At 42.3% G+C, this 26,568-nt stretch overlaps 1 protein-coding gene across 2 annotated transcripts; it reads left to right on the top strand.

The window, feature by feature from the left end:
- The first annotated feature begins 1,523 nt into the window (after nucleotides 1-1,523).
- Nucleotides 1,524-26,509, top strand: erg (ETS transcription factor ERG). 2 transcript variants are annotated; one of them, XM_064351236.1, is made up of 10 exons: nucleotides 1,527-1,787; nucleotides 9,094-9,311; nucleotides 14,494-14,645; nucleotides 18,052-18,255; nucleotides 21,105-21,185; nucleotides 21,733-21,804; nucleotides 22,247-22,309; nucleotides 22,607-22,663; nucleotides 22,779-22,826; nucleotides 24,306-26,509. In XM_064351236.1, the coding sequence occupies exons 1-10, from the start codon at nucleotides 1,770-1,772 to the stop codon at nucleotides 24,824-24,826; spliced, it is 1,434 nt and encodes a 477-aa protein (XP_064207306.1). In that variant the 5' UTR covers nucleotides 1,527-1,769; the 3' UTR covers nucleotides 24,827-26,509. The 2 variants fall into 2 exon arrangements, with proteins under 2 accessions (XP_064207307.1, XP_064207306.1); XM_064351237.1 differs by lacking the exon at nucleotides 21,105-21,185 and having other exon boundaries at nucleotides 1,524-1,787.
- Nucleotides 26,510-26,568: the final 59 nt, after the last annotated feature.

Here is a 26,568-nt window from a genome sequence, read left to right as displayed (position 1 = left end):
GCAGTAGTGTATGGTGAAAATGTACTGCTGTGGGGTCTTGTCACCCTGTACAACACAACACCCATGCCATGTTGTTTAACGGCAGCGCAACCTTTAATTTATCAGAAGACGATAAAAACGTGTACTGGTTACAGCAACTTCCTGTCTTAGTAACTGCTCTTATGCAATGCAGGGAACACAGTGCTATCCAGTTGAGCTTGTATCTTGAGCAAGAGTCTGAACCATAAATCTCAGTACAATTTAAGAAATACTGAACACTGCGTATTTAATTACGCACTTCAATTTGCAATAAAAGTCATTATCACTGTGGGATTATTTACTGAACTGCAACTAGTGTTTATTTGTCATTTATAGTAAAAAATTAAATAAACACGTATAATGAGTGAGAATAAGACAGCTTCATTTATATATATGAAATGAAAATATCTAATTGCAGTTACAGTAATGTTAGACTGATTGTGCACACTATGCACATACTCATTTATAGACACACACACCCACACACAAACATACACACACACACACACACACATAATCTAGGAGGATCATCATTCTCAGTGCTTTGCATTATGCTTTTCAGTACATGCATTAACGCCCTTGGTGTTGTGGCTCTTTGCTTTGTGGAGCTTGAAAAGGGGGCGCTGGTCAGTCCATTGCTGTCCTGCTCTTTTCAGGTTTACCTTTACCTGCTTGGTTTCATTGCTTTTCAAAACGGTTGAGATCCTGCTCTCATATTACTGAAATTCATCTGAACTCTCCAGAGAACAGTGGGAGTGTCCAGATTGATTCAACTCCTTTTATTTGACAATTTGAACACAAAATTAATACCCTGTAATAATTGATATTGTGTTTGTCCATACATTCCATCAATTGTGAAGACTACACTAATGAGGCTGTTTGCTTTCACACGTCACCTGAGTCTTATTATCTCTGGCTCAGAGAGAGAGAGTTGTTTTAGCAGCCCTCTTCATAGTAATTACTTAATAGTTAAATACATCAATATATCAATATCATCTGTAATACCTGAGTAAAAAAGTAAGTTGATATTTAGCAGGAAATGCAGCATAATTATTTTCTCTAAGGTAACACATGCTGGTAAAAGTGGCCAAAGTGTGTTGTGGGAGCTTTAAGAAATTCATGATTTTAATAAGTGCTCAATAGAGAATACTGCTTTATCTCAAAAGCAATGTTTTGTGCATTGTGTTGGGCAAGGCTCAAATGAAACACCATGCCCTCTGAGTATCGCATTAAAAGTGAATGTGAACATACACCCAACTCAACAACCTTGGGTGGGGAGCAAGGGGGGCACGTCATGGAACCGTGTCAAAATTGGAAGGCGATCAGACATCTGCATCCTGCCACCAGCCATAGTGTCACATGCAGAGCATTTCTCATCACACCTGCCTCACCAAACTCTGCACAGCTGACGTGACCCCCTTGCCCAGTTCTCTCCCACCTCTGACCCCCCTCATCCCGAAAAAAGCAAAAAAACCTTCACATCACACACATCATCCAGAATAACAACATTGTTTTTAGCCCTCCTTATCTCCTCGCTCCCAAATATCCTGTTTCTTAGAGTTGCATTGGCCAGAACCAATAGAAACCTCTTCCTGCCATTGGCTGACTTCACTTCCCAAAGTTAGCACAATCTCATCCGCTCCAAACAACGCTGGTAGAACCTTCAACTCACTTGTTCGCGCTCCAGAAAAAAAAGATAAAATAAGTCAACCGTATTTACGACAGGACTCGATCGATAGTCCTGATCGAGAATGGCAAGCACCATAAAGGTAAGCGGCCTGAGACCCTGGGTTCTTTTTAAAGCTTTTCGCGCATAATTTTGTCATTGTTTTGGGGAGCTTTCGATGAGTTCAATGGAGAACGGTCTCACTGGGAAGGAGGTAACACCCTTTTACCAGAACAGTGCAACAAGATTTCCTTTTTCGCTGCCTTGTAAATTTCCTTTTTCCTACTCCAACTGTCTGCAGTTTTGGAATTCTTCAGGGGATAGCAAAAAAGGGTACCTCATTTAGGGCGTTGAGGAGATGGGAGCAGGAGAATGTTGGTGAACGAGATAGATCTACTGTATATTTTTGGTTGAATTTTCCCACTGTACCCAGGACACTTAGTATGTGTCAAAAGGATTTTCACAATTCCATGTTTTTTCAGTTTTAAGGATTTACCATTTTTCAAAGAACTATTTTGCTTTTTTAAACTAATGAATGTGAACAAAGTGTTTTTATTTTTATTTTAAGTGATTTTACTATAATTAGGATAATCAATACTGTTTATAAATAAAAGCTATATGAATTTCATATATTATTGGAAGATTAACAAATTTTTCGGAGAGTGTTCTATTTAAATGAACAATTCTTGGGTATATTAACAAGCTTCCTTACTGAAAATTGTCAGCTCACACGTAATAAAGCAAGCAGTTTTAAAATGGGATTAGAATGTATGCTGTTTGGTATCAAGTGAGACTAAGTTGAATCTTGCAAATTAATTGAGTTGGCTTATGTTACTAAAGCCCACTTGTAGATGTTCAAAAGTCATCTGGCAGCCAGCAGTCTGACCTTTGCAGAGGTCTGCGTGCCCGTCTTCCGCAGAACAAAGATGTTTACGAGAGCTTAAACACATCGCGCAAACAATAAAACAAAAGGCAAAAACCTGCCATTGAAGCCATAATTATATAATCATCTGTCTTAATGGCTTCAGTTGTAAACACCACAGCAGAGAATTTGGTGGCTTGGAGGAAAATATTTGGAAAAAGGAGCTTGCTTCTTTTTTGTGTCATGAATTTTTTTGGACTACGGTCATGGTTTACTTGGTTTTAGGGGAGAAACAACAAGATGAAAAGATGTACAGTATTCCTGATGCTCAAGAAAAGATGCACTGTCCCTGAGTAAGTTGAGTCAGGTCTAGTACGTTGGACCCAGTGTTCAATATATGTGACTTCTTTTGACATTCACAAGACATGCTCATAAGGTTACGACGTGCCGTGACCTTATGAGCAGGAAAGTCCTATGTTCCGATCACTCTTTGTTTTAGCTTCCTTTGCATTTTAGATTCAGACAAACTGTGCAAGGCTTAATTCTTACTGATAGTACTTTTGAAGCAATGTGGACATATGTGCATGGTACATAGATAACATGTACATGTAGATCCTATTTTGTTAGGATGACATCAAGACATGCCCTGAATATTATGTATGTTATTTTATCCATAAAAGCTGTAAGACTTACACTCTATTTTTTGTTCTTTGTCATGTCCGTGAGATAGGAAATAGTGAACACTTTCAAAACTCTAATGAAGCCTAATGCAAATTGAGACGTTGTTTGGTCTTAGAATAAAAAAGGGAACAAAAAGCAAACTTTATTCAAATTTCTAAAAGCGCAATACTTTTTTAGTTATTGCTAATGAGCCACTTAGCCCTTTAACAATAATGTGACTGGGTACAAGACTACAGGTATTTGCCTGTTAATCTACAACCACTCTGGAAATGTGCGACTGGACTGGAGTTTTCAACCTTTTATGATCCTGTGACTACCACCCAGGGTGAAATGCATCTAGGAGACCCCCATCATAGGTTAACACCTTTTGTGGTGCCTCTTTTTTAATATAAGTTTGAGGATGACATACCAAAAATATAATGATTACAATTCTTGAACCCTTTGGACAACAACAGGCATAATCCTAGTCTCTTCTAAAAGGTAAACCCTAGAAATGTGTTTGCCAAGAGTCAAAATTACCCTAAATATTACTGAAACAATGTAACAGAAGGTCAAACACAGTGGAAGTGGAAGTGTTTTTTCTCACCTGTGGCTCGTCTGATTTAATGACAATACCACCAAAAATGAGTATTCTGAAATTTTTTTTTTAACTTTGTCTAGGCATTTTTTGGAAAATAAAAAACGGCACTTTCACATTTTATTTATGTACATTGAAATACTTGTTTCCAAGTGCTCCTGAAAAGCCTTTCAGCTCAATGGAAATAATGCATTATGAAACAATGACTTTTCCTAGTCTATGTATAAAGAGTGGATTGATTGCTTATTGCTTATTGATTGCTTATTGGATTATAAAATACCATAATCATCAACCCTCCTTTGCCTTGTTCATTTATTATCTCTAGTGGTTTTCTCTATCAAGACAGGGTTTTTTGCATCAACGTGCGAAGAGTCTAAGCTTTACAATGGCGTACATGCTAGAGCGCTGCACCTTGAATCAATGAAAGTAATAATTTAAGACAATGTTATTTTTAGATGCCAGCATTTATTTCACAGCCATTGGGCTTTAATGGCTAAAAAATAATATTTTTAAAAAAGATTATATATTTAAAAATATTTCCAAATCTATATACATTCACTGCAAAGCAAGTTTGGCCGGCGACCCCCTACAGTACCTTCAAGGACCCCCAGGGTTTTGTTCAGGTACTAAACCATATACCATCACAAATATAAAGCCCAGATTTTAAGAGCATTGTGGTAATAAGTGTCCAGGGAGTAGCAGGCCTTTTCTGTGAAGTAGTTTCCTGTGAAGTCCAGGGAAGGACCCGCCCTGCTGTTGGGCCTCTAGCCTTCTGTACGCACTCCAGGGCAGTACAGTACAGAACAGTGTTTTTAAACAGAGTCAGTGACCCTTTATCATAAAATTATCATATTGCAAGATTATTATTTCACTGTTCCCTGTATCCCCAATGCCCCCTTCCTCATATTCACTATTGTGTCAATAACATGCTTCGCTAACAGTTTGACATTCTTTGTCAACACCATCTCTGTGCAATCTTTCAATACTTCAATCTGTTTTCATTACAAGGCGATCTTGAAATAGGAATTTGTAAAATTATTTTTAAGTGACTTAAATTGGAGGAAAGAAATTCTCATGTGACTCATTGGTTCTCATTAACATGATTTACAAGTTCAGTTTTTATCAACACGAAAGTATTTCAAAATCTGTTCAGAAAAATTTGAGTGAATTTCTCAAAGGACCACAAATTTCTCAAAGGACCTTTAAAGAAAACCCGATAGTCTTAAATGGTTCATATAACAAGAGTTTTTCTCTGTGGTATCAGAAGGACCATGAGAAAGAGATGGAGAGAGATATAAAATTTTGTTGTGATATGGTGTAGAATAAATTTAAATCTGATCCAGCAGGAAAAGCAGAGCCAAGTGAGAGCTAAACTGTGTGTATTCAAGTCCACTGATACAGCTGATGGAGGACCGTAAGAGTACGCTTGTATTGTAATTAAAGACTGACTTAGCACATTGGCCGAATGGCCTGTTTTCATAGCAAATCTTTCCCATGTTTTTATGTTCTAAGTTGCTTAAAGGTTCCTTTCTGTGCTCCATGTCACAGGATGTACTCCTGCTTTGTTTTCCTCCATTAGAGAAGGGAGTGAAGCATTTTAAGGCCTTCAGCAGCAGCTAAAATCAAAACTCTGACAGAGGAGCACTTCCCTGGCCGCTGATATTGGCTTTATCAGGAATTTTCAATGCAGGAAATGCTTTAAGAAGGCGTTTCCTGTCTGCTGCCACACAGAGAAGAGGGTGCCTTCCCTGCAAATCTGTATGACTGAATGCCTGGTGGTCTTTCCAAGCTGTTGGGTCACTTAGACATCCATTTATAAAATTCTTAGTAAATGAGCAGACTGAAATACAGTATAACGAAGCGAAAGAGGTAGAATGTGGCGGAAAGGTTTCATTATGATTAAGGCTTCATGCTGTAGCCACAGTCATCTATGCAGCACACATTATTTACAGTACGTTTGAAGAACAAGGATAATGATTTGCCAAGAGTACTGGCTCAATCATTCACTCAGTGTCATATTACAGTTTACTGAACTGTGAATTGGACAAACAGCTGCTTGTTACAGCACTGCTCTGATTGATGTTTTAAGCGCCTCTTTTTAACAGAATGAAACTGGCAGTACTGACGGTCTTCACATCATCAGGAGATCTCTGTGTTGCAGTTGTTCGGCACATAAGGATTCATTATGATAATTGCAGCATCATTGGCCATTTAGCTGGGCAGAATTGCATCATTAACGCAGGCAAGCTTATGTATGTCCTACAGAGTACATTGCTAAGAGAGCAGCTGTGCACCATTGCTCTCTCAGAAGCTGGCAACCTGCATATGTACTTTAGCTTGAAGAGCATTCTAATGCAGAGTTGTGATTAAGGAACTGGGCAACCAAAAGGTTGCTTGTTTGAAACCCACAGGGGTCACTTCATTTCTACGTTAAAGTATGTGCAAAATGCCTAATCATAAAACATCTGTATATATATAAGTGGTAGCTGATTGGAAATATCCGTGTCATTAAAAAACCTCCATATATAAGTCCACATTTGACTTTTTGACACATATTGAAAGCTCTCATCCAGCTCTACATAATGTGAACATTACATAACTTAATAAAGTAAGAAAACTGCTTCAGGACACCTCAATGGATGAGGAAGCCTCTTGAGCCTCATGTTAAAGACGGTTACTGAAAGGCAGCCAAAGCGGGGGCAGGCAGGAGGTGCAGCCTGGGGAATCTGTGAGGTGTACAGTAATTCAGGGAGAAATGGTTTTGGATGAAAACCAGACTGGGAGGAGCTCCCGGCAGAACGGAACAGCAGAAAGACCTCCCTGACTGCGCAGCTCTACAGGCAGAGCCCGCTCACGCTCGTCCATCATGCAGACAGGGTAGGGGTGTTAAAAAGGAAAATTGGTCACCGCGTTTTTTCCCCTCCTAAATCTGTGTTTGCTTTCTTTGGCTGAGGCCTCAGAACAATCTCCCGTTCGCCTTTGATGCAAATAATGTCCTGAAGTGGAAAGTTCTGAAACTTACGGCACTCGCTAAAGCATGCTTTTTTCTGCTCGTGGCAGTGTTTGAAGTGATATGGAATTTACTATGATATGCTACATTGATTTTCGGAAAACATACCAAAAAAAAGATTCTTCTGAATAGCTTTACATACATAGTCAGCGAGTAGTTCTCAAAATCACAATAGGGCTTTCTGTTGGTATCCTACACAATGAACAATGAAGACTTATAAACAGGCCACTCCTGTGAAGGTTTGGTGACATACTGTTATTGTTCTAATCATGGTTTCAGGTCCTCTTCTGTAGGATCAAAGGAAAAGAGGCGTGGCTTGGCATAGAAGCAGACACCATTGGAATATTCAAGACCAGGCTCGACACAGTGCTAGATGAACTTCAGACCACTGCTGGTCTGAGGTAGGCTGAGGGGCCCTTTCATTAAGCATTCTTGGGGCCCTTTCATGTTCTTCCAGTGCATGCCTAAGCTCACAGCTCTGTGGTCATTAACCTGAAGTGGATGTGGTTCAGGTTTTTTTTTTGGACAGAGGAAAATAGGTTGCACCCTTGTCCATGTGCAGACTACCTAGCGTATGCATGCAGGCCTCCTCCAGTTCTTCCAGGTGAAGGTTAATTGCCCCTCGGTTCGATAATGGGCTTTGCAGCTGACATATCAGCGAGGAACAGTGGCCACTAGATTAATCTGGTTTCCGACACAGCTTCCCTTTCCTCCAACTGATCCCAGTCCAGCCTCTTGACCTGTCATCAGGAAGGGCTGGGGTGGGCAGCTGCCTGAGCCGTATTGAGTTTATCTGTGGAGAGAGGCGAAGAGGGATTGGCTAGAGCCCCTTGTAGGAAGGGGTCAGGCTCTCCCTTTCAGAAAATACCTTCAATGCTGACTTCAGCGTCAACTTTCGATTTGCCGAAAACGGTTGTTAAAAGAATATGGCAGTTTTCCGGGATTCATTGTTATTTGTCAGTGAAAACATCTGGGGAAATGTCAGTATTTGAACTGGACACAAGAGGACGTGACAGCATCTATAGGTTCTATAGGCAGGTAAACTATGCAGACCTTCAGCATTCTTTAGCTTTCCAATCCTCTGCTTTTCCAAGTTTTTGCCATATGTTGCACCTTGTTCTGAGAAAGCCTTAAAGTATAGGATCTGGTAACTGAAATTACAGGGAAAACATACATATTATGAACTACTAAATTCATGTAAAATAGGTATCCTGCAATTCAAAAATATTTTATATTTCTCTTATTGTTGGAATTTCATGTTTGTGATAGGAGATGTCAGACACAGGAACAGATGTACCTTGTGGCAAAACAAATCTTAGTGATCTATAGAGGCATTGGTTAGAGGTTATTTGGTTACAGTGGTTATATTCAAAACCCAGAAGCTGCGATATCTGCATGACTGTGGGCTGCAATGTGGTCCTCCTCAACCAAGCCAGTTACATCACAGGAACTCTTCTGATAGTCTTTTCTGACTTCCTCCTTTGTCACGGAGAGTAGAAAGCACTCAGCAAAGCTGTGGCACAAATCACAGTGGCTAACTCTGACCAAAGGTATTTCGATGAGGATCATGTCCTGTTTAAACTCTTGTTAGATCTGTTTGTGAAGTAAGTACAGACTTCAGGGGCAAAAAAAAACTTAAAGAAAAAGCATGTCCATGTTCCTTAATATGATTGATGAAAATCATTTCAGAATGGTCATTTGTGGCTTCATGCTCTGGAGTGATGTTTACACAAAAGGTTTGGTTTTCAAATTACACAGGCTTCCTCTGCTTGCGCCAGGCCTGGTGTTTACAGTTTTCTTACCCATAATGCCTTTTAGCTGCATGCCAGCTGAGCTGTGTAATACTGAAGCATATTGTCCCGGAGGTCTGGTACTGGACACAGTAATCCAATAATTAGGTGGGTCTTTGGTTCCCTTCAAGTGAATGCACTTACTCGTTTTCAAACACTCCTAAGTTAGGCTGTCAGGCACCGTGGCAACAGGGCAACTGACAGGAAATAGGATCCTGTGACAGATGGATGGAGCTACATGCTAGAATTGACTCTCCAGTTTCACACACTGGCACTGTAGCAATATTCCTGGATTTGGGTGTTCAAGTCACAGATTGCACGTTAATCGCATGCAATTTGAGGAAATCCCTGCATTGGGCAAGCCAATGATGCTCACTTTGTGTAAAAAAGCCCAGTTTAATGGTCCAGAATTGTGGCATATGTAAAAGGTATAAAGGGGATACTGTGTGGCAGAATATGAAAGGAAGTGTTGTCCTCCACTTTGTGCAGGAAGCGTTGTCGGTGGTGAGTGAAGACCAGTCGCTTTACGAGTGCGCCTACGGAACGCCGCTCCATCCCAAGACTGAGATGACGGCGTCGTCCGCCAGCGAGTACGGGCAGACGGCCAAGATGAGCCCGCGTGTCCACCAGCAAGACTGGCTGTCCCAGCCGCCTGCTCGCGTAACCATCAAGATGGAGTGCAACGCGGGCCAGGTCAACGGCTCCAGGTGGGTTCACCCCCTTTTAACTCATTTGATTGCCATAGCTAGTTCTCACAACCTTGGTCTCTACTGGTTTGTGTCCTGGGCATGCTGTGTGCTGGTTGGAGTGGAATGAGTAGGTAAAGACCATCTTATGCAGGTATTGGTAGTGAGCAATGGTGGAGTATGTAAAAAAGCCCCCTCGTTGCCCAGGAGAACTGTCAACAGGATTATTAAAACTCAAATCTTAGTTGGCTATACTAACTGGTTTACTACTGGTTTTTTAAATACTTTTCAGCACTTAAGTGCTTAATTTATGCTGCTGAGTCCACAAACCCAGTTTTTAAGGCCTGGATGAATTGCTGATTGAAAGGAAGCCACAAAAACCTTCAGGCACTGCAGTCCCCTTCAAGACTGTTGTTTGAGATCCCTAGTGTAGAGCATGCATTGACAGACTGACAGACAGATGACCATTGGTCCTGTTCCGTTGTCCCATTTTGCTCCTGGGTGGGTGAAGCAGGCCTACTGTTGTGCCTGAAACCTACACTCGAAACATAAATATTTTAAGAGCTGCAGAAAAAAAATCTAACGTGGCGCTGTCAGTTAAGGGAGCTGCTGTTTACATCTGAAGCTGCCTATTAATCATGAGGGTATTGCCGGCGCAGGAACAGTCGGTGGCCTGTTGGCCTGCCAAGCACACTGGGAGCTGAAACTGTCTCTCAGAAGAGGAGGTGGGGAGAGGGGAGGGTGCATGCAATGCTGCCTGAACCCCAATCAAGATGTAGAAGCTGCTTTGGGAGTCCAAACTGAAAGCAGCTGTCCCCCCCCAAACAGAAGGACAGCCACAGTCAAAATATTTATGACGTGTCACAATCCACCAAAAACCCCACTCCCGTTCACCCAACCCCTATTGGAACGTGCCGGGCAACAGACACTACTGTAGTACTAGTTCATCTGGTGGTGAGACACAGAAAAGATTGTTCCAATTAGCGCGGAGTCAGAGCGCAAGTAAAAATTTATGGCGCAGTTTACGCCATCGTCCAACGCGTGGACGTGTCTCTACCGGCACAATGCCAGAAGGAGGCGCTGCTCTCACTGCCAAATATGACAGGGGAACGGGACGGCAGGCCGCCGTATGGTATGGAGAATATTTCCGGTCACAGTCAACTCAACTGCCTCAGGAAACTAGAAGGCATTTCACAAGACTCTGAGTCGCTGGTGTTTATGGACTTTGAAATAACCTGGAGTCAAGGAGAGGGACTAAATAAGGTTTCAATCACACATACTGTAGAGCATTTTACTAGCTGGACAGCCTATTAGAGTTGAAGTCAGGATTTTAATAAATGTCTATTTTGCGGGTATGAGACATGAGGGCCTGTATGGTTAATGAGGTGGGGCTATGTGGATGGAAGTACAGTAAGAGGCTAATGAGTAGAGGTGCTGAGGCCAGGCCTAGCACTGGACATGATGTAAGTCAGCCCCACTGCAGTCCTAGTGCAAAGGGCCATATACAGGGAGCTCACAAATTCCCTTTTTGGGAGTTACCTCCTTTTTGTGGCAGATTCATCAGTAAAATAAACTGGAGAACAATGAACAAAGTGGATTTTGCATTGGAGGTTCGGGAGGGTGCTGAGGATGTGTGAGCGTGGGTGTGTGTATGTGTGTATGTGTGTGCGCATGTTAGTATGTGTTTGGGTGCGTGTGTGTATGTGCAAGTGTGTGTATGTGTGTATGAGAGAGAGAGTGCGTGTGTGTGAGAAAAAGAGAGAGAGTGTGTGTGTATGAGAGAGAGAGATAGAGGGAGAGAGATTGTGTGTGTGTGTGTATGAGAGAGAGAGATAGAGGGAGAGAGATTGTGTGTGTGTGTGTGTGTGAGAGAGAGAGAAAGAGAGAGAGAGAGAGAGAGAGTGTGTGTGTGTGTGTGTGTGTGTGTGCACGCTCCTGCCAGGGCCTCCCCCTAATTGTTTTTCTGTGGCTTTCATAGCCAGCCTGCAGTGGCAGGACTCCCCAATGGCGTGTGGCTGCCAAAAAAAGGAAGAATTAGCTCAGTTTGCGCAACCTTTTTATTTTGTTGAGCACTTTCCTATTTCTGAAATGGCAGTTAATCTGAGGGCAGGGAGGCCTCATGATCACCTATAATGAACCTCTGTCCCTATGGTGCTCTCACCCCCCCCCCCCCCCCATGCAGGGCTGACTCAAGCTTCACCAAAAATGCTCAGTGTCAAATTAACTTTGATAGAGTACATTTCACACTGACAGAGCACCTTCTAACCAGCGTGGACTCATATGCACTATTTTTGAGTTGAATTGACATAGAATATTTTCTTGGAAAACCCTGGTGCCCTGCTGTGTGCAAGGTTTCACTCACTGTCTTTGTGGTATAGCCATGGTGATTCACTCTGGGAGGAATGGCAAAAAATTTATAAAGTGGCAACTTTCAACTTCACGCCTTTCCTGTCTGATCTGAACCAGTCTTGCTTTGGTCAGCATTAAAAGCCACTGCCCCCCCACCAAAGCATACAGAGGAAACTGAAATGGCCCTGACAATCTGCAGTGTGACATCAATGTCAAGAAAAAAATAGTTCTGCGGAGATATAATGTCTACTGCAGACAGTACACATTGTAGATAAAATAAATATATTTCAAATTCATGAATTATTTCTACAAGTGAATTACTTGTTTGTCACTTGTCAAAAGCACAGAAACATGGCATTATAGATATATTTACACATGTGCTTCAGATATATTTACATGTGTGCTTCAGATATATTTACACATATGCTTCAGATATATTTCTGAAGCATGCAATAACCATTACGGCCCACCCCAACTGCAAACCACAGCCCAGAAATTGGACACATAAGCTGTGAGTGCAGATTATTTCTTAAGTGGTGTTGTGATGTGGTGTGAATATCTGTGTTTTACTGTAAAGTGGTCAAATGGTTCGTATCATTAATTAATTGCATTATTGTTTAAAATTAGACCCATCTGCCAATCGTGCCCATGGTCTTACAACGCCGAAAATATCCTAGAAAAATGATCAATTTCCACCCTCTTCCCTGTGGTTGCTAATGAACCCTTCATATCTATAGTTTAGTGTTAGAATAAATACTGTAGTTAAATATGCCTAAAGGGAGAAATTTCACAAGCTGGTTAATGGCATGTTTGGCACATTCTGTATGTCACTGTGTTAACCACAACCCCCAGAGACCCACAGGTGCAAAAATAAAACATTTGTTTTAATAGTCTTGTAATATTTATTTTTGACTGAATGTACAGAAAAACTACATTTCCCTGTCACCCGTGCTCTAGATAATGACATTATCTTGAAATCATTTACAATATACAGTACATGATTTAGACGCATTTCTTTGAATATAGCAAAAATGCAACACTGGGCATAATTGGTTGTCATTTCTTCATATTGTTCACATACGTTGCCGTCATTGAATCATATCTACATTCATATAAAATGATTTGCTGGACATTTAGTTAGACTTGGGATATAAACACGGAATTGCATGTGGAATAGGCCACATTAGCAGGTCATTGTCTATCATTTCTGGCTAATATACTTGTACGTAACCATAGCCTTTTCACAGTTGTTAGCTTTAGTTAGTGAAGTTGGTTACATGTAATGTTAGCTAGATATCATGAATGCTGTAAGTTCATTTTCTCTGTTTGAAATAAATTCAGGTGAATTACCGAGCTAGTAACTATAAACAGTAGGGGGGAAGATGTCTTAAAGGAAGAAAGGAATTTGATATAAAAGATACCCAAAGTAATGCTACTTACAGGTCCAACAGAAGACAAACCAACCCTTTGCCGCTTTTCATCCCCTTGGCGAACTTCAGCTGACGCCACTGAAAAAAATTCCAAAGTTGACTCTAGTTTTTGAACGAGCCCTGTCGGCTTGTCTTTTTGTTTTGCTGTATCTACGCTTCTTAGCAACTGCCATTGCAGTAGCTGACTAGCGACAAACGCTTCCTTGGAATCTTATCCCAAACCACAGACTCTGTAGCCACGACCACCCCTCCCCACACAGAAAAGAGCACCACACCCAGAAAAATCCCGATCCCATTTTAGAATAACAAATACAGGTAAAAGGTACGCGAAGAGAGATATTTCCAGTGCATCATAGATATGGCTTAGCATAGTTATTTTATAATATTTTATAAGATTCTGCATAGTATGCCATTGACAGTTCTGGTTTTAGAATCAATTTCCTCTTTTGCAGCAAAATAAGTCCTGTAATAATGAAATAGTGATCCCTTCCTGCATCTCTGCAGCATAAAAATTTGCAGAAGAGGTACTGTTCCTGATTCAGAAATCAATGAGAGTATTTCACCAGATTGGCCAGTCAGATCATTTTATTGGTTCAGTAGCAGTAATATTTCCACGTGTCCATTGCAATGACCCGATATGATACTCAGCAGCCGTTACTTGTCATCATTCTATGGTGCGCCATAAACGCTAAGTTGGTCTGTGCGTCTCTGGCTGTGCTCCCCCCCCCCCCTCTTCTGAGCCAGGAAAGACAGAACAGTTGGTTGACACATGACTTTGATTCTAATAAAGAGTCCAAATTGCTCATATCTGGGCCAGAGCAGAGGTGATCCATGCTGATGGGACATTCCGAGCGTAATCCGCTACATCTGGATCCCGCGCCCAGGGGATAGACCAGCCGTGATAACTGCAGATTGATAAATGTACACAGGGGTCATTCACTCGGGGCTCTGGCTCTCATTTTCCCTTTTTATTTATTTCAGTCTGTATTCCCCTTTTCCATGTGCTTTTGATACACGAATAAAAAAAGCTGGAGGGCATTGGTTTAGCAATAGGCTTGCTTTTAAAAGTGTGTCCAAATAGGGAAAATAAAAATCTGAGACCCTTTTTCCTGAAATCTGAATTGAAGCGTGAACTACTGTCCAAGATTTTTATAGTGTTGCATAAACATATTAATGTTACATATATATATGTGTGTGTGTGTGTGTGTGTGTGTGTAAACATGTGTAAAAATTTATTTTAAGTGAATCTTTAGATCTGTCATTCAAGCTAATGGAAGCACAGTTTAATTGTAGTTTTTTAAAATGGCATATTGAGGATTATCTAGGAATTCTGTTTCCATGTGTCTTGTTGGTTTGTCATACAGCTGTGCATGTGATCCGATTGGCATATCCTGCTCTATGACCTCTGACCCTTGTTTGTACAGGACTCCCCCAGATAATTGCAGTGTGGGGAAAGGAGGGAAGGTCCCCAGTGGGGGCGATGGTGTTCCCATGACCTACAGCAACTACGTGGAGGACAAACACATCCCACCCCCCAACATGACCACCAACGAGCGCAGGGTCATTGTGCCTGCAGGTACAAGAACAGACCACCCTCCCTCACTTCCTGAAGGACCACACCAAACTATGGCACTGACCTCTGACAGTATGAACACAGCAGGGTACCATCAGGGGCGAAAGACAATGGAGAGAGACAGAGAGAGAGAAAAAGAATGATATGGAGATGGGCAGTGTTGGGGAGTAGCATAATTACATGTAATGGAGCTACCAGCTTAACTGCTTCTCCCAGTGGCATGTGGTAGCTTTACTTCTTTGGAAAACAATTAGCTTTGTAGTACAGTAGCAAAGTTTTTTTTTTCTTTTTTTTTTTTACCAGGTAGCGAGGTACAATAGCATGGCAATAGCAATAGCATCCCCTAGGTTGAACTGCGGCAGCAAGATCAGTTTTTTTAAATATATTTAAATTGAAAAAAAAAAAAATGCAAAGTCTCTAGATGGCATGTGGAACATTGTCTACCCCCTCTGGCCCTTTGGCATGACAGTGAGGCCCAGTAAAATCAATGTGTACTGCAAATGCTTCCTGCCTGGATTCTTTTCCCTCAGCATAAGTGAATGGTCCCTGAACAAAACACACCCTGGAAGGGGAGCTGGAGTCTGCAGCACTGTAGTCGTACTGTCATCATTGTTTTGTTGCATCTGTGAGATGAAATTAGTTGGCTACTACGTTATTGAGTAATGCAAGGCTCATTTTGTTAGCGTTTTAATAAACAAAATTTGTCATTTGGGGAGTGCGATTAGGCTTTAGTCAGATGTTTTAACTTGGAGAGTTTATGGCTTTGGATTCCTAAAGCTAAATTAATTGTTAACTTTAGAATTATTTTTTTGTTATTTAAAGAGGGTCTGAGCGTGGTATTGGTTTATCCAATAACTGGCATTCCCTATCGATGACCTCATTTGTGTTTTTTCATGAATTAGCTTCAATACAGTTAACTCCTTTTTAAAAGTAGTTTTAGTTTAGTTAACTACTTTTATCTTATTGGTGGCTAAGCTTTAGCTTAACTTCTTCCAGTGCAGCATAATTGGTATCTTAGTGAACTACATTTTCAGGGTAGCTGTCCCAATACTGTAGATGTAGATAGAAAGAAGGGGACAGATAGGGCAATAGGAAAGAAAGGATGTCTTGGAAATGGAGAGAGAGAGAGAAAATCAAAATAAGGGTTGCGGAACTATACATTTTGATTAGAAGGTGGGTCAGAGTTATGAGGAAATCTTGAATAGCTCTACTCGCATCCATCTCTCTGTAGGGTGCTTTCCTCTGGCCAGTGGCACTGTAGCTGCAGTGTTTGGTCATGAGTGTGCTCTGCCTTGTCTAGGCCATTTCCTATCGTACGCTTCCAATTCAGGGAGGGAGGAGGTATACAGTATGTAGAGTTGGCGGGGGGGGGGGGGGGGGTGTTTGGATGTGAACATCTGCCAAACCGAAGAGAGGTATTCTTATCGGAATTCATCTGGAGACATGCACTTACAGTGGTATCTCTCTCAGTTTTCACGACTAAACCTGATCTTTTTACAGCTGTAAAGTCGATTGGTTGAGAGGGGAGAGGACCTATTGGCTTAACCAGCTCATTCTGATCAAGCTGCCTTTATCAAGAGGTGACACATCGCTAATAATGTCATTGAGTGTTCTCTTCTGAGGACTTCTGAGTGCAAGTTTAGTTGGAAATTTGACTGTAACACATTTACTACAGACACAGAAAAAGTAAGAATGTTGCAGCCCTGTCTGGTAGGAGTCTCCTTTTTGAACGATTTTCCTATCATTGGTTCCACAAATGCTGGTTTACCTTGTTGCATGGGTACGATAGAAAACTTTTCTCGACACTGATAGGGGGTTGGGTGACGGTTTCAGTCTCGTAGTGCAACTTCCTGTTCAGCCAAAGGTTGACAAGGACAATGATGAGACAGGCTAAGCACATCCTGTTTTTGCATTTACAAAAAAGCACAATAGGCACAGAGCTTTCTGGAATTTGATGGGAGGTCATCAGTGGCATGCATTTTGTTTTTCCAAACCAAGCGACAATGTTATATCCCTGCTCACATAGCATTTGATTTAATTTCACAATTTTAGAGGCTTGGGTTTGGTATCTCTGCCTCCTTACATGAAGGACTAGTTACAGAGAGCACCCACAATGCACAGTACAATTGCTGCACACAGGTAGACTTCCTGGACAGTTACATATGAATTCCCCATGGGAATCTCCAGGACATATACTTCAATATTGGTGGAGAAGCTCCTTTCCATTTTAATGAGTAAGGAGACATTGCAGCTGCCGTATCCAAATGTTTTATCCCTGATACGTTGGCTGCCTATAAAATCAGTACCTAAGAAAGGTATAGAAATAGCAGAATGCAGTCATTTGCATATTACACTGTAATGTGAATTTACCTGGAAAGCAATTTAATGATACTCCCTCAGTAATGAAACAAGATTTGTTTGTACCGCGCTAAACATTTTTGCTGATATAATTCAGAGTAGCACCCATTGCTGCTTCAGGGAGCGAATAAAAAATAAAGAACAAGAGTCCTGTTCAACATCTGCTTTGCCCTGCTTGTGTCTCATCATTGCGAAGAGCCAGTGGAATTGACACTGCCAGCAGCGTTTTGTGCCACCGCGAGTAATTTCATTTTCTTTGGCTCTGCGCCACTCCTTAAAATCATGAGCTGCAAATATCCTCCACTCCTCCACAAAAGGAGAAAAGTTACACCCTGGCATTGCTATATTCAACTAAAATAACACACCTCTCAATGTCTTTCATATGTTTTAGCTTGTTTTCTCTAAGGGCCTCTAAGGGTGTTACACACGCTCTGGGAGTGTATGTACGAAATGGAGGTTGCTTATTTTGTAGAGTATTTGGCATGGCACCTTATACTTTGGTTCTGTGAGCTGTTCCCACCTCTAATATTACATGACATTTGTTTAAAGGATCATGTGTGGCCCAGTCCATGAAAACTGCTCTCTGCTCATTGCAACTATATGTTCTGGTCGTCAGTTTGAATCTCAGCAAGGACATGAGTCGTCTATGGCCAGGACTCCACAGTGGCAGGACATCTTGGTCCACCCCTCAGAGGTTCCACTGCTCACCACTAAATTATTTTCTCCTGAACTAAGCCCACTTTATCGCTGGTGGAACAAGGCCAGATATAGGGCACGTTAAAGGCAACCACTGCTCCTCAGGTTCCTGCTGAATTAGTTTCCTTCCAAAACCCATGGGTCACCAGCTTTCATCAGTGAGACATATACCTCTCCTGTAGTACTGTGTGGCTTGTAGAGCATAAAATAGATTTGGCTCATAGAACAGTTCTTGCCCAGATGTGGGAGGGAGGACAGTTGAGAGTCACAAATGGTGATTCAAAATTGGAAAAAACAAGGGGAGAGAAAAAATAGAGTGAGAATCCTTTTGCCCCACACTGCCTTTTTGTTACAGACCCCACCCTGTGGACGACAGAGCACGTGCGCCAGTGGCTGGAGTGGGCGGTGAAGGAGTACCTGCTCCATGATGTGGACATCTCCTTGTTCCAGAACATCGATGGCAAGGAGCTCTGCAAGATGAGCAAGGAGGACTTCCAGCGGCTGACCCCCTCCTACAATGCCGACATCCTACTCTCCCATCTCCACTACCTCAGAGAGAGTAAGTATCCTCCCCACCCGCTGTGGGCCAGATGCAGGCTCCGCCCTGTGTCCCACCCGTCACCTTCACCTGTCCACACAGCCAGATATCATTTTAGCCAATTTAATTCATTAATAGCATAGAGTGAAGTCTGCATGTCGCTGCTCTGCTTGGCTGTTCCTCCATCCCTACCTCAGACCCTTCTCTACTGTCCTTAAATTCTGCTGAGATGGATGACGTGAGTCTCTCCTCCACACAGTGGAATGCTTCCAATGATCACTGTGACATCAGAGAACCTGCTGCCCTGATAGCCTGTGAAATGGCGCATATTGGCAAGCCATACTTTCCTCAGAACCCCTGCATAAACGCATGGGAACTGCAAGCCAACATCAGTTTATTACACAGCTGTGTCCTTCAGTCCACCTGTGACTTTGCTTCAATTAAACAATATGGCCTCTTCTGTCAGCCCACTGCTGAGTTTAGGCTTGGGATACTATGGGTATTTATACTATAATTTTTTATTAATTATTTTAAAATGTATATATTCATTTTATATTAATGTTACATTTTGTATTATACTATTTTTGTTGCATTTGCATGAACATGATGCTTATTTTAGTTACAGAAAAAGGATGATATTGTCAGTTGGCTCTTAAATTAAACTCTCCCTTTCAAAGATGCCTTGATTTTGCTAAAATATAAAGTAAAAACTGAACGGTGGCCTGTCATTGGCAGGAAAAATGTTCAAAGTAGCATTACATAACTTACGAAGACAAGCACTGTGTGTTTCTGGTGCTGTTTCATTGGTGGTTACGTTTACAATCAGATGTGAGTCAGGAGCATGATGGAGAGAGGAGAGAAAGTGGTGTAGGAAGAGAACGAGAGTTGTCTGGAGAGCTGCTCCCTCCTCTTCCTCTCTGCCAGGTCCCCTGATGGCCTTCGGTGCTGCTTCTCCACTCCAGCTTTCTCTGTGCTGTGCAAAGCCTCATCAGCAGCGTTCCCAAAGCTGGATCCAGCCTGTTTCCATTTCTCATGCGTTTCACTTGAGCTCTCTGGGCTTTTATTTTTACTGAAAGTCGCTACTGGTGGTCTTTTACTTTTTCAAGGTGGTATTTTTTGCAAAGTGACCCTGTTGCATTCAATTATTTTTTTTCCTTCCAAAAAGAGTGGATATCTAAATCAAGAGAAATAACGAATGTAATTCGTAATCATTATTTAGTTCAGAGGTTGTTGCCTTATGATCGTTTCTCTGGTCTTGACAGTGAAATTGATGTAGCAGGCCTCTGCAACAGGACTGCTTGTGGATAGAAACATGGTCTGTGGAAAGACCTTGAGTTTTTCAGTGAAACAACAACAGCAAATTAAAAACAATGAACAAATTCTTGTGACAGAACTCACCAGGCCCAGATGTGTACATGTTTAAATAGAAAATATTTGTTGAAGTTCAGCAGCTCCATACCCCGTAGTCAGTATGTAAATGTCCAGATGACTTAGTGTGCAGCATAGAAGCTTCAACGCACATGAAAATCATGGAAATATATTGTATGTTGTACATGCATGCACACACACATACTTATTCATGCATGTGCACACACACACACAGGCACACACACAGGCACACGCACACACATACATGCATAGACACACACACGGACACACACATTATGATGCAGTATGCACAATTTGATTTCTTAAAAAAGTGGGTAATGCTTCCTCTGTATTTTTCTACATAACAGAGGGAATATTCATAAAATGTATTGAGAACAGTACATACCTATGGCATATAAGTTTTGGGGCAAGTGCCTCATTGGTTATGTGAGTGCACACACAGGGCAGCTGAGTCTTTGAGGTGCTCTCTGACTTCGGCTTGAACTGCTATTACTAGAAGAGTTACAACAGACTTGGGGAAGGACTAATGCCTCTAAAATACACAATGGCCAAAAGTATGTGGACACCTGACATCCAACATCTCATCCAAAATTATGGGCATTAATATGGAGTCTGTCCTCCCTTTGCTGCTATAACAACCTCCACTCTTCTGAGAAGGCTTTATACTAGATGATGGAGCATTGCTTCAGCGATTTGTTTCCATTCAGCCAGAAGAGCATTAGTGAGGATGGGCACTGGTTGCGTGACAAGGCCTGGCTTGCAGTTGGCTTTCCAATTGATCCCAAAGGTGTTGGATGGGGTTGAGGTCAGGGCTCTGTGCAAGCCAGTCAAGTTCTTCCACACCGTTCTTGACAAAACCATTTATATATGGACCTCACTGTATTCCAGTTGGCACTGTCATGCTGAAACAGGAAAGGGCCTTCCCCAAACTATTGGGGAAGCACGGAATCGTCTAGAATGTGATTGTATGCTGTAGCATTAAGAGTTCCATTCACTACAACTAAGGGGCCTAGCCCAAACAGCTCCAGACCAAGGGGTGTCCAGATATCTTTAGTCATATAGTATATCTCCTTCCATCCTTCCCGTTCTCTTTTAGTATTGTTTTCACACAAGCTCACCAGATTTGGTTTTAAAGAAGCTAATTATGGACGCATGCAGCTATTTGGAAGCAAATGATTTACTGTTTTGTTTGGCACTCATTGGGCATTGTCTTGGTGTCGAGCCTCATTGTCATGCCGTCTCGCTGTAACCATACCCTCTGTGTTTGGTGTTTCTTCATCTCCCCCACACCCCGCCCTGCTCCGCCCGACTGCGGTCCCTCCGACTGCTCTGAGATCACAGTGGGGGCCGGGGTTGGCGTCTGTCACGTCTGTCAGCCGAATGGCTGCCTCACTGAGTGCCTGCCGCATCACATGGTTATTTTTAAGCCATTTTTTTTGGGTTGGTTTCCTCTTTAAAAAAAAGAATGTTTTGTTTCTCAGCTCCACTTCCTCACTTGACCTCAGATGATGTTGACAAAGCCTTGCAAAACTCCCCACGGTTAATGCATGCCCGCAACACAGGTAAGTATCTCTCTGTCCCTCTGCGCTTTGCTCCGCCCCCTTCACTAGTGTTAGTCCCCAAAGCCGTGCCCACTTACATGCTGATGTATATACAAGGTTTATATACATATAGCCTTATTTATATGTGTGCCTCGTTCTATATATCTATATCCATGCTTAGATAGCATTACCGATGTATTGTTTTTTCCTGTGGTTGTGGTTGGGGTGGGGAGAGGGGGAATACAAATTACACCAAACATGTGATGCAGCTTGGCAGTTTTGTTCAAAGAAATACAAATAAATTAAAGTTTTTGTTGTTATTGTGATTGAACAGAACACGCAGGGGTAACAGGTTTAATGTATGGTTCTGCACTGATTTTTTGCTTCACAGTAACAACTTAGGGAGTGTTTCCTGGGGAGAGATGAACAGGTTACACCTACTAGATGGCATTTCCTGCTCTGCATTGTCCTTGTTTAGTCAGCAGAGCTGCAGTCTTAAGTGTGACGCTGCCAAGCTGCTAATGTTTTTTCCAGTTCTGGTGTTAATGATATTGCTTTCTTCCACCAGGAGGTGCTAGTTTTATTTTCCCCAACACCTCAGTGTACCCCGATTCTTCGCCCCGCCTCCCAACTCGGCCAGGTGGGTTCTGCTCAATCCCAGCTGCGCTGTTTGAAAGTACGACCCGGTGAAACGTGTCTGAATTCCTGAGTGTAAACACATGCACATTTATATTTTCCCTGTATTTACCTGACATTGATAAAATTTCACCTGTCACTTAGTGAAATGTTGGAAGTCATTTTTTAAAAGTAATTCAAAGACTTAATTTATGTTTTATATTTATGTGCATTGCAGTCATAAAACAGATTTTCCCCTTTGCTAGTGTCAATGTTCATGCATCTCTTTTTAAGCAGCCCATTTGATGATGAAATTCTTTGCCAATCTGTTGCTCTTAACTTGATCCTTTGAGGCAAACCACAGAGAACTACCCACTTCTCTTGTGAAACTTTGTGACCCTCTGGTGGTGAGATTAGGTATTGCACCTAGTTGACGTATTGACGGTGAGATTGCTACTGTCTTGCAGATTTAGCTTATGAAGCAGCGAGAAGGTCAGGGTGGACACCACAAGCTGTGTCTTCCTCAAAAGGTGAGTGCGGTCGTCAAGTATATCCTTGTCTAATAAGAAGTTTTTTTTAGCCGTTCCAGTAGCCACGCCCTGCAATGTTGATTTACACAAAATGTTAGAGGATGTTATGCTGTTAGGAGATTACTACAAAGGTAGTACTACTTGAACACCGTGTTCTCCTTGGAGGTGGCACAGATAACTGCCTGATAAGATGGAAAAATACAGGAAGCAAATGCTTTCCTTTTATGTCGTGTTGACAGATAGCCGACATGATTACCACCACCACGCCCCAGTAACTGGAATCCGTTTCCTTTCCAGGTTCCCAGCCATCTCCTACCATAGTCACCAAAACAGAAGAGCAGAGACCTCAATTAGGTGACTCTGGTTCACAAAATGTTGTTGAATATTATTTTTATCTTGGACTATTACACCCCCTGAAACTGCAGCTCTAACATCTACTGTGTTTGGTGTCTTCTGCACTCTACCTTAGATCCCTATCAGATTCTGGGGCCCACAAGCAGCAGGCTGGCAAACCCAGGTGAGTGGGTGGGTGAATAAGTGGGGAGCGAAGGAATGGGGGAATGGGAAAGAGGGAAAGTCTGTGAGTAGGGGAATAAGAGAATGAAGGAGAGGAGGAATAGAAGAGTGAAGAGTGAGGGAATGGGAAAGTGAAAGAAAATAGGAGTGGTATAGTAGAAGAGTATGAAAGTAGGTGAGTGAGAGCATGAGGGAGTAGAGTATTAGGGGAATAGGAAAGAGAGGGGGTGTGGAAGAATGGGGGGGGGAATCAGGTAGTGGGAGAGTGGCGGAATGGGTGAGTGGGGGACTAGGTAAGTGGGGGAGTGATCGCATAATGGTTTCGGAAATTGGTTTGCAACATCAAGATTGTAGGGTTCATTAACCTTGAAGTGGAGTACTGCTGTTGTACTCTTGAGAAAAGTACTTATCCTGAATTTCTTCAGTACATATCCAACTGTATAAATGGATTGTATATAAAATTTATGTAATGCACTCTGGACAAGAGTGTTTTCTAAATGCCTAAAACGTAAGTGTAAATGGGAGTGAGGGAGAGGAGAAATGGTGCACACTCAGCAGCCTGTCTGAGCAGATTTTTGATCTGCTCTGCAAATAGGCCTGGCCTAGGAGCCCTGACAACAATATCAGGCTTTCAAAACTTCCATCAGAGAATGCTGCTGTCGGCAGCCGTATCGGCTGGGTGGCTTTTTCTGTGCCGCAGCGGTTGCCCAGCTGAGGCAGCGATGCCAGACACTTGAGCGATTGGATCTGGTGGGGGTGCTGATTGAACCTCCCGCATTGAGCCACAGGAATGCTTACACCCGCACGGTTGCTCCGCTGTAGATTGCACCATCAGAGAGGTGCTGATGTGTGGGATGGGATTGCCTTTGCGTTCTTTTTGTCATCTTTCAAAAATAACATGGTCACAGAAACATGATGAGAGCTTCTTGGCAGTCTGTGAGCAGGGTGATCATGGGTACTATGATCTATTGCTTCATCTATCTCTCTCTTTTGCTCTCTCTCTCTCCTTCTTTCTCATTCTTTCATTCTGTCTCTCTCCCTCTCACTGGTAAATGCCTCTTTATATCCCTCCATGCTTTGCTCTGCCCCTTCACTAGTGCTAGACCCCAAAGCCATGTCCACTTACATTCTTATGTATATACAAAGCTTATTTTCCAAACTTTTTTTTTTTTTTGTCCGGTGGTTGTTGCAATGGAGGGGAATAATAATTGCACCAAACATGTGATGCAGCTTTGCAGTTTTTTAGAACACACAGGGGTAACTGGTTTAATGCAGGGCTCTGCACTTTTTTGTTTTACAGTAACGACTGAGGAAGTGTTTCCTGGGGGGAGATGAAGGGGTTACACCTACTGAATGGCATTTCCTGCTCTGCATTGTGCTTGTTTAGTCAGCAGAGCTGCAATCGCTGCCAAACTGCTGATGTTTTTTTCGGTTCTAGTGTCTGATGGTGTTGACATCTCCTCTCTCTCTCTCCTGCCAGGGAGTGGTCAGATCCAGCTGTGGCAATTCCTGCTGGAGCTGCTGTCGGACAGCGCCAACTCCAGCTGCATCACCTGGGAGGGCACCAACGGTGAGTTCAAGATGACCGATCCGGACGAGGTGGCGCGGCGCTGGGGCGAGCGCAAGAGCAAGCCCAACATGAACTACGACAAGCTGAGCCGCGCGCTGCGCTACTACTACGACAAGAACATCATGACCAAGGTGCACGGCAAGCGCTACGCCTACAAGTTCGACTTCCACGGCATCGCCCAGGCCCTGCAGCCCCACCCGCCGGAGTCCTCCATGTACAAGTACCCCTCAGACCTGTCCTACATGAGCTCCTACCACGCCCACCAGCAGAAGATGAACTTTGTCACACCCCACCCGCAAGCCTTGCCCGTCACCTCCTCCAGCTTCTTCGCCGCCCCCAACCCCTATTGGAACTCCCCCACCGGGGGAATCTACCCCAACGCGCGCCACCCGGCCGCCCACATGCCCCCTCACCTGGGCACTTACTATTAGGCGGCTGCTGACTCTCGCTCTCATTGTAAATCCAGCAGCAGGGATGAAGGAGGCAAACTGCAAACAAAAGGCAAACAAAAAGGAAGGGGGCTTTTGTTTGGGAAGTGTATACTCTGACATGTATACGAGCAGAAGTTAAACAGCGTAGACAGAGAGGGTCGGGAAATACGTAGAATAGAATGTTGTTAAAGTGTATTGGGAGCCACAAAGGTGTGAGAGTAAAATGAATGGAAAGAATGAGGATGTAGAAAACGAAAGAGAGGAGAGATGTTGATATTAAATGGCAAATTGAGTATTTAACTGGAAACAAGCATTGAATTGATAATGTCTGTTGCATGTGAGTGAGCAGGGAGGTTTCAGAGGGTGATGTAAATCCTATTAGAGTGGGTGGTAAACCCACCACCACAAACTAAACAATAGCTGCATGAACAGTTACCTATTATGTATATGTTAAAAGTATTAAACTACCTTATTTAATAAAGCAAACATATCAAAGTCTGTCATAGGCAAAAAGGAAAAAGGGGAGTAAACGAAAAAAAGAGAAGCTGGATGTTGAACAGCAACTTCTGCTTATATGAAGAATTCAGGAGGTGGGTTTTGGGTGGAGTGAGTTGCAGGTAAACTGTGAAGCAAACAGGGGTAGGATGTGTTTTGATTGGACAGAGTGCGCAGGACAGTGCAGGACAGCTGAGCTATAGGCCGTGGACCCGGGTGGGGGTGGGGAGGTGGGGGGGAGCGAACTTAAAGAGAAATAGTCCAATCATGCTGGTGCGACTATGTGGAAGATGGTTGATGACAGAAACCTGTGAGATACTGAAGTGTAAGACGTTGAAAATTAAGTATTATACCTTTGGATATAAACTGCCATATCTATCAGTATTATACTTTATATGGCATTGCTGAAACTAAAGGAAAAAGCCTTTTTACTTGATTGCTATTCTGAAATAGAATGGTGTGAAAAAAGGTGCATCTTTGCAATTAGGAAAACTGGAATTATGATGATATGAGAATATTATAGAGGACCTCAAATCTGGATGGGTGGGGGAGTTTTATTGACCTGTGCCTTATAATAGAGAAACTCCTCCTACTACCATAGAGATTTCATTTAAAAAAACAAAAAAAAAACATTTTTTTCTGAGTCGCGAACGCTGTGCGTTTGTTAGAATGAAGTATACAATTCAGTGTCATATGTCTTTTATATTATAAATATATAACTTATGCATTTATACACTACGAGTTGATCTCAGCCAGCCAAAGAGCCAGTTTTAATTTCTTTTCATAATGGATGTGGTGAAGGGGTGGTGGGAGTTTATAAAACAAACCAAAGTGGAAAGGAACCTACAATATTCACCAATAGTGCCTTTGGATTTTTCAAGTTCTTCAAACTTGTTTACAATACAAATAAAATCAATAAAAATAAAACTGATTGTATGCAATAAGATAAGCTTGGATTGGTATGGCATTTAGGCCTGTTCAGTATTATTTTAGCTGTTAGTGGTTTAAGGATGGGGTCTCCAGCCAGACACCTTTAAACCCAGGGAAGCAGGAAAGCCAGAACTGAGATATTGAAATTGTTCACAAAGGGAAGGGTACAAAAACCATGTACTATGATAAATTATGTTTTTGTTTTCTATTGTGGCATTCTAATAAAGTATTTTTAAAGCAAAATGTTCACAATAACAACATGAAGCGTGGTAACCTTGTTTTGTTTCTCACAAAGGGCTCTGTCATTCCTTTCCTCT

Source organism: Anguilla rostrata, chromosome 9 (assembly GCF_018555375.3).
Source record: "Anguilla rostrata isolate EN2019 chromosome 9, ASM1855537v3, whole genome shotgun sequence".
NCBI lineage: Eukaryota > Metazoa > Chordata > Actinopteri > Anguilliformes > Anguillidae > Anguilla > Anguilla rostrata.
Note: the sequence above shows the minus strand (reverse complement) of the source record. Positions and strands in the feature narration are given on the sequence as shown.

What these genes read in the sequence shown, in the direction of transcription:
- erg (XM_064351236.1), top strand. An exon ending in AGAGCAGAGACCTCAATTAG is followed by an intron (nt 22,664 to 22,778) that starts GTGACTCTGGTT and finishes ACTCTACCTTAG; the next exon opens with ATCCCTATCAGATTCTGGGG. An exon ending in CAGCAGGCTGGCAAACCCAG is followed by an intron (nt 22,827 to 24,305) that starts GTGAGTGGGTGG and finishes CTCTCCTGCCAG; the next exon opens with GGAGTGGTCAGATCCAGCTG.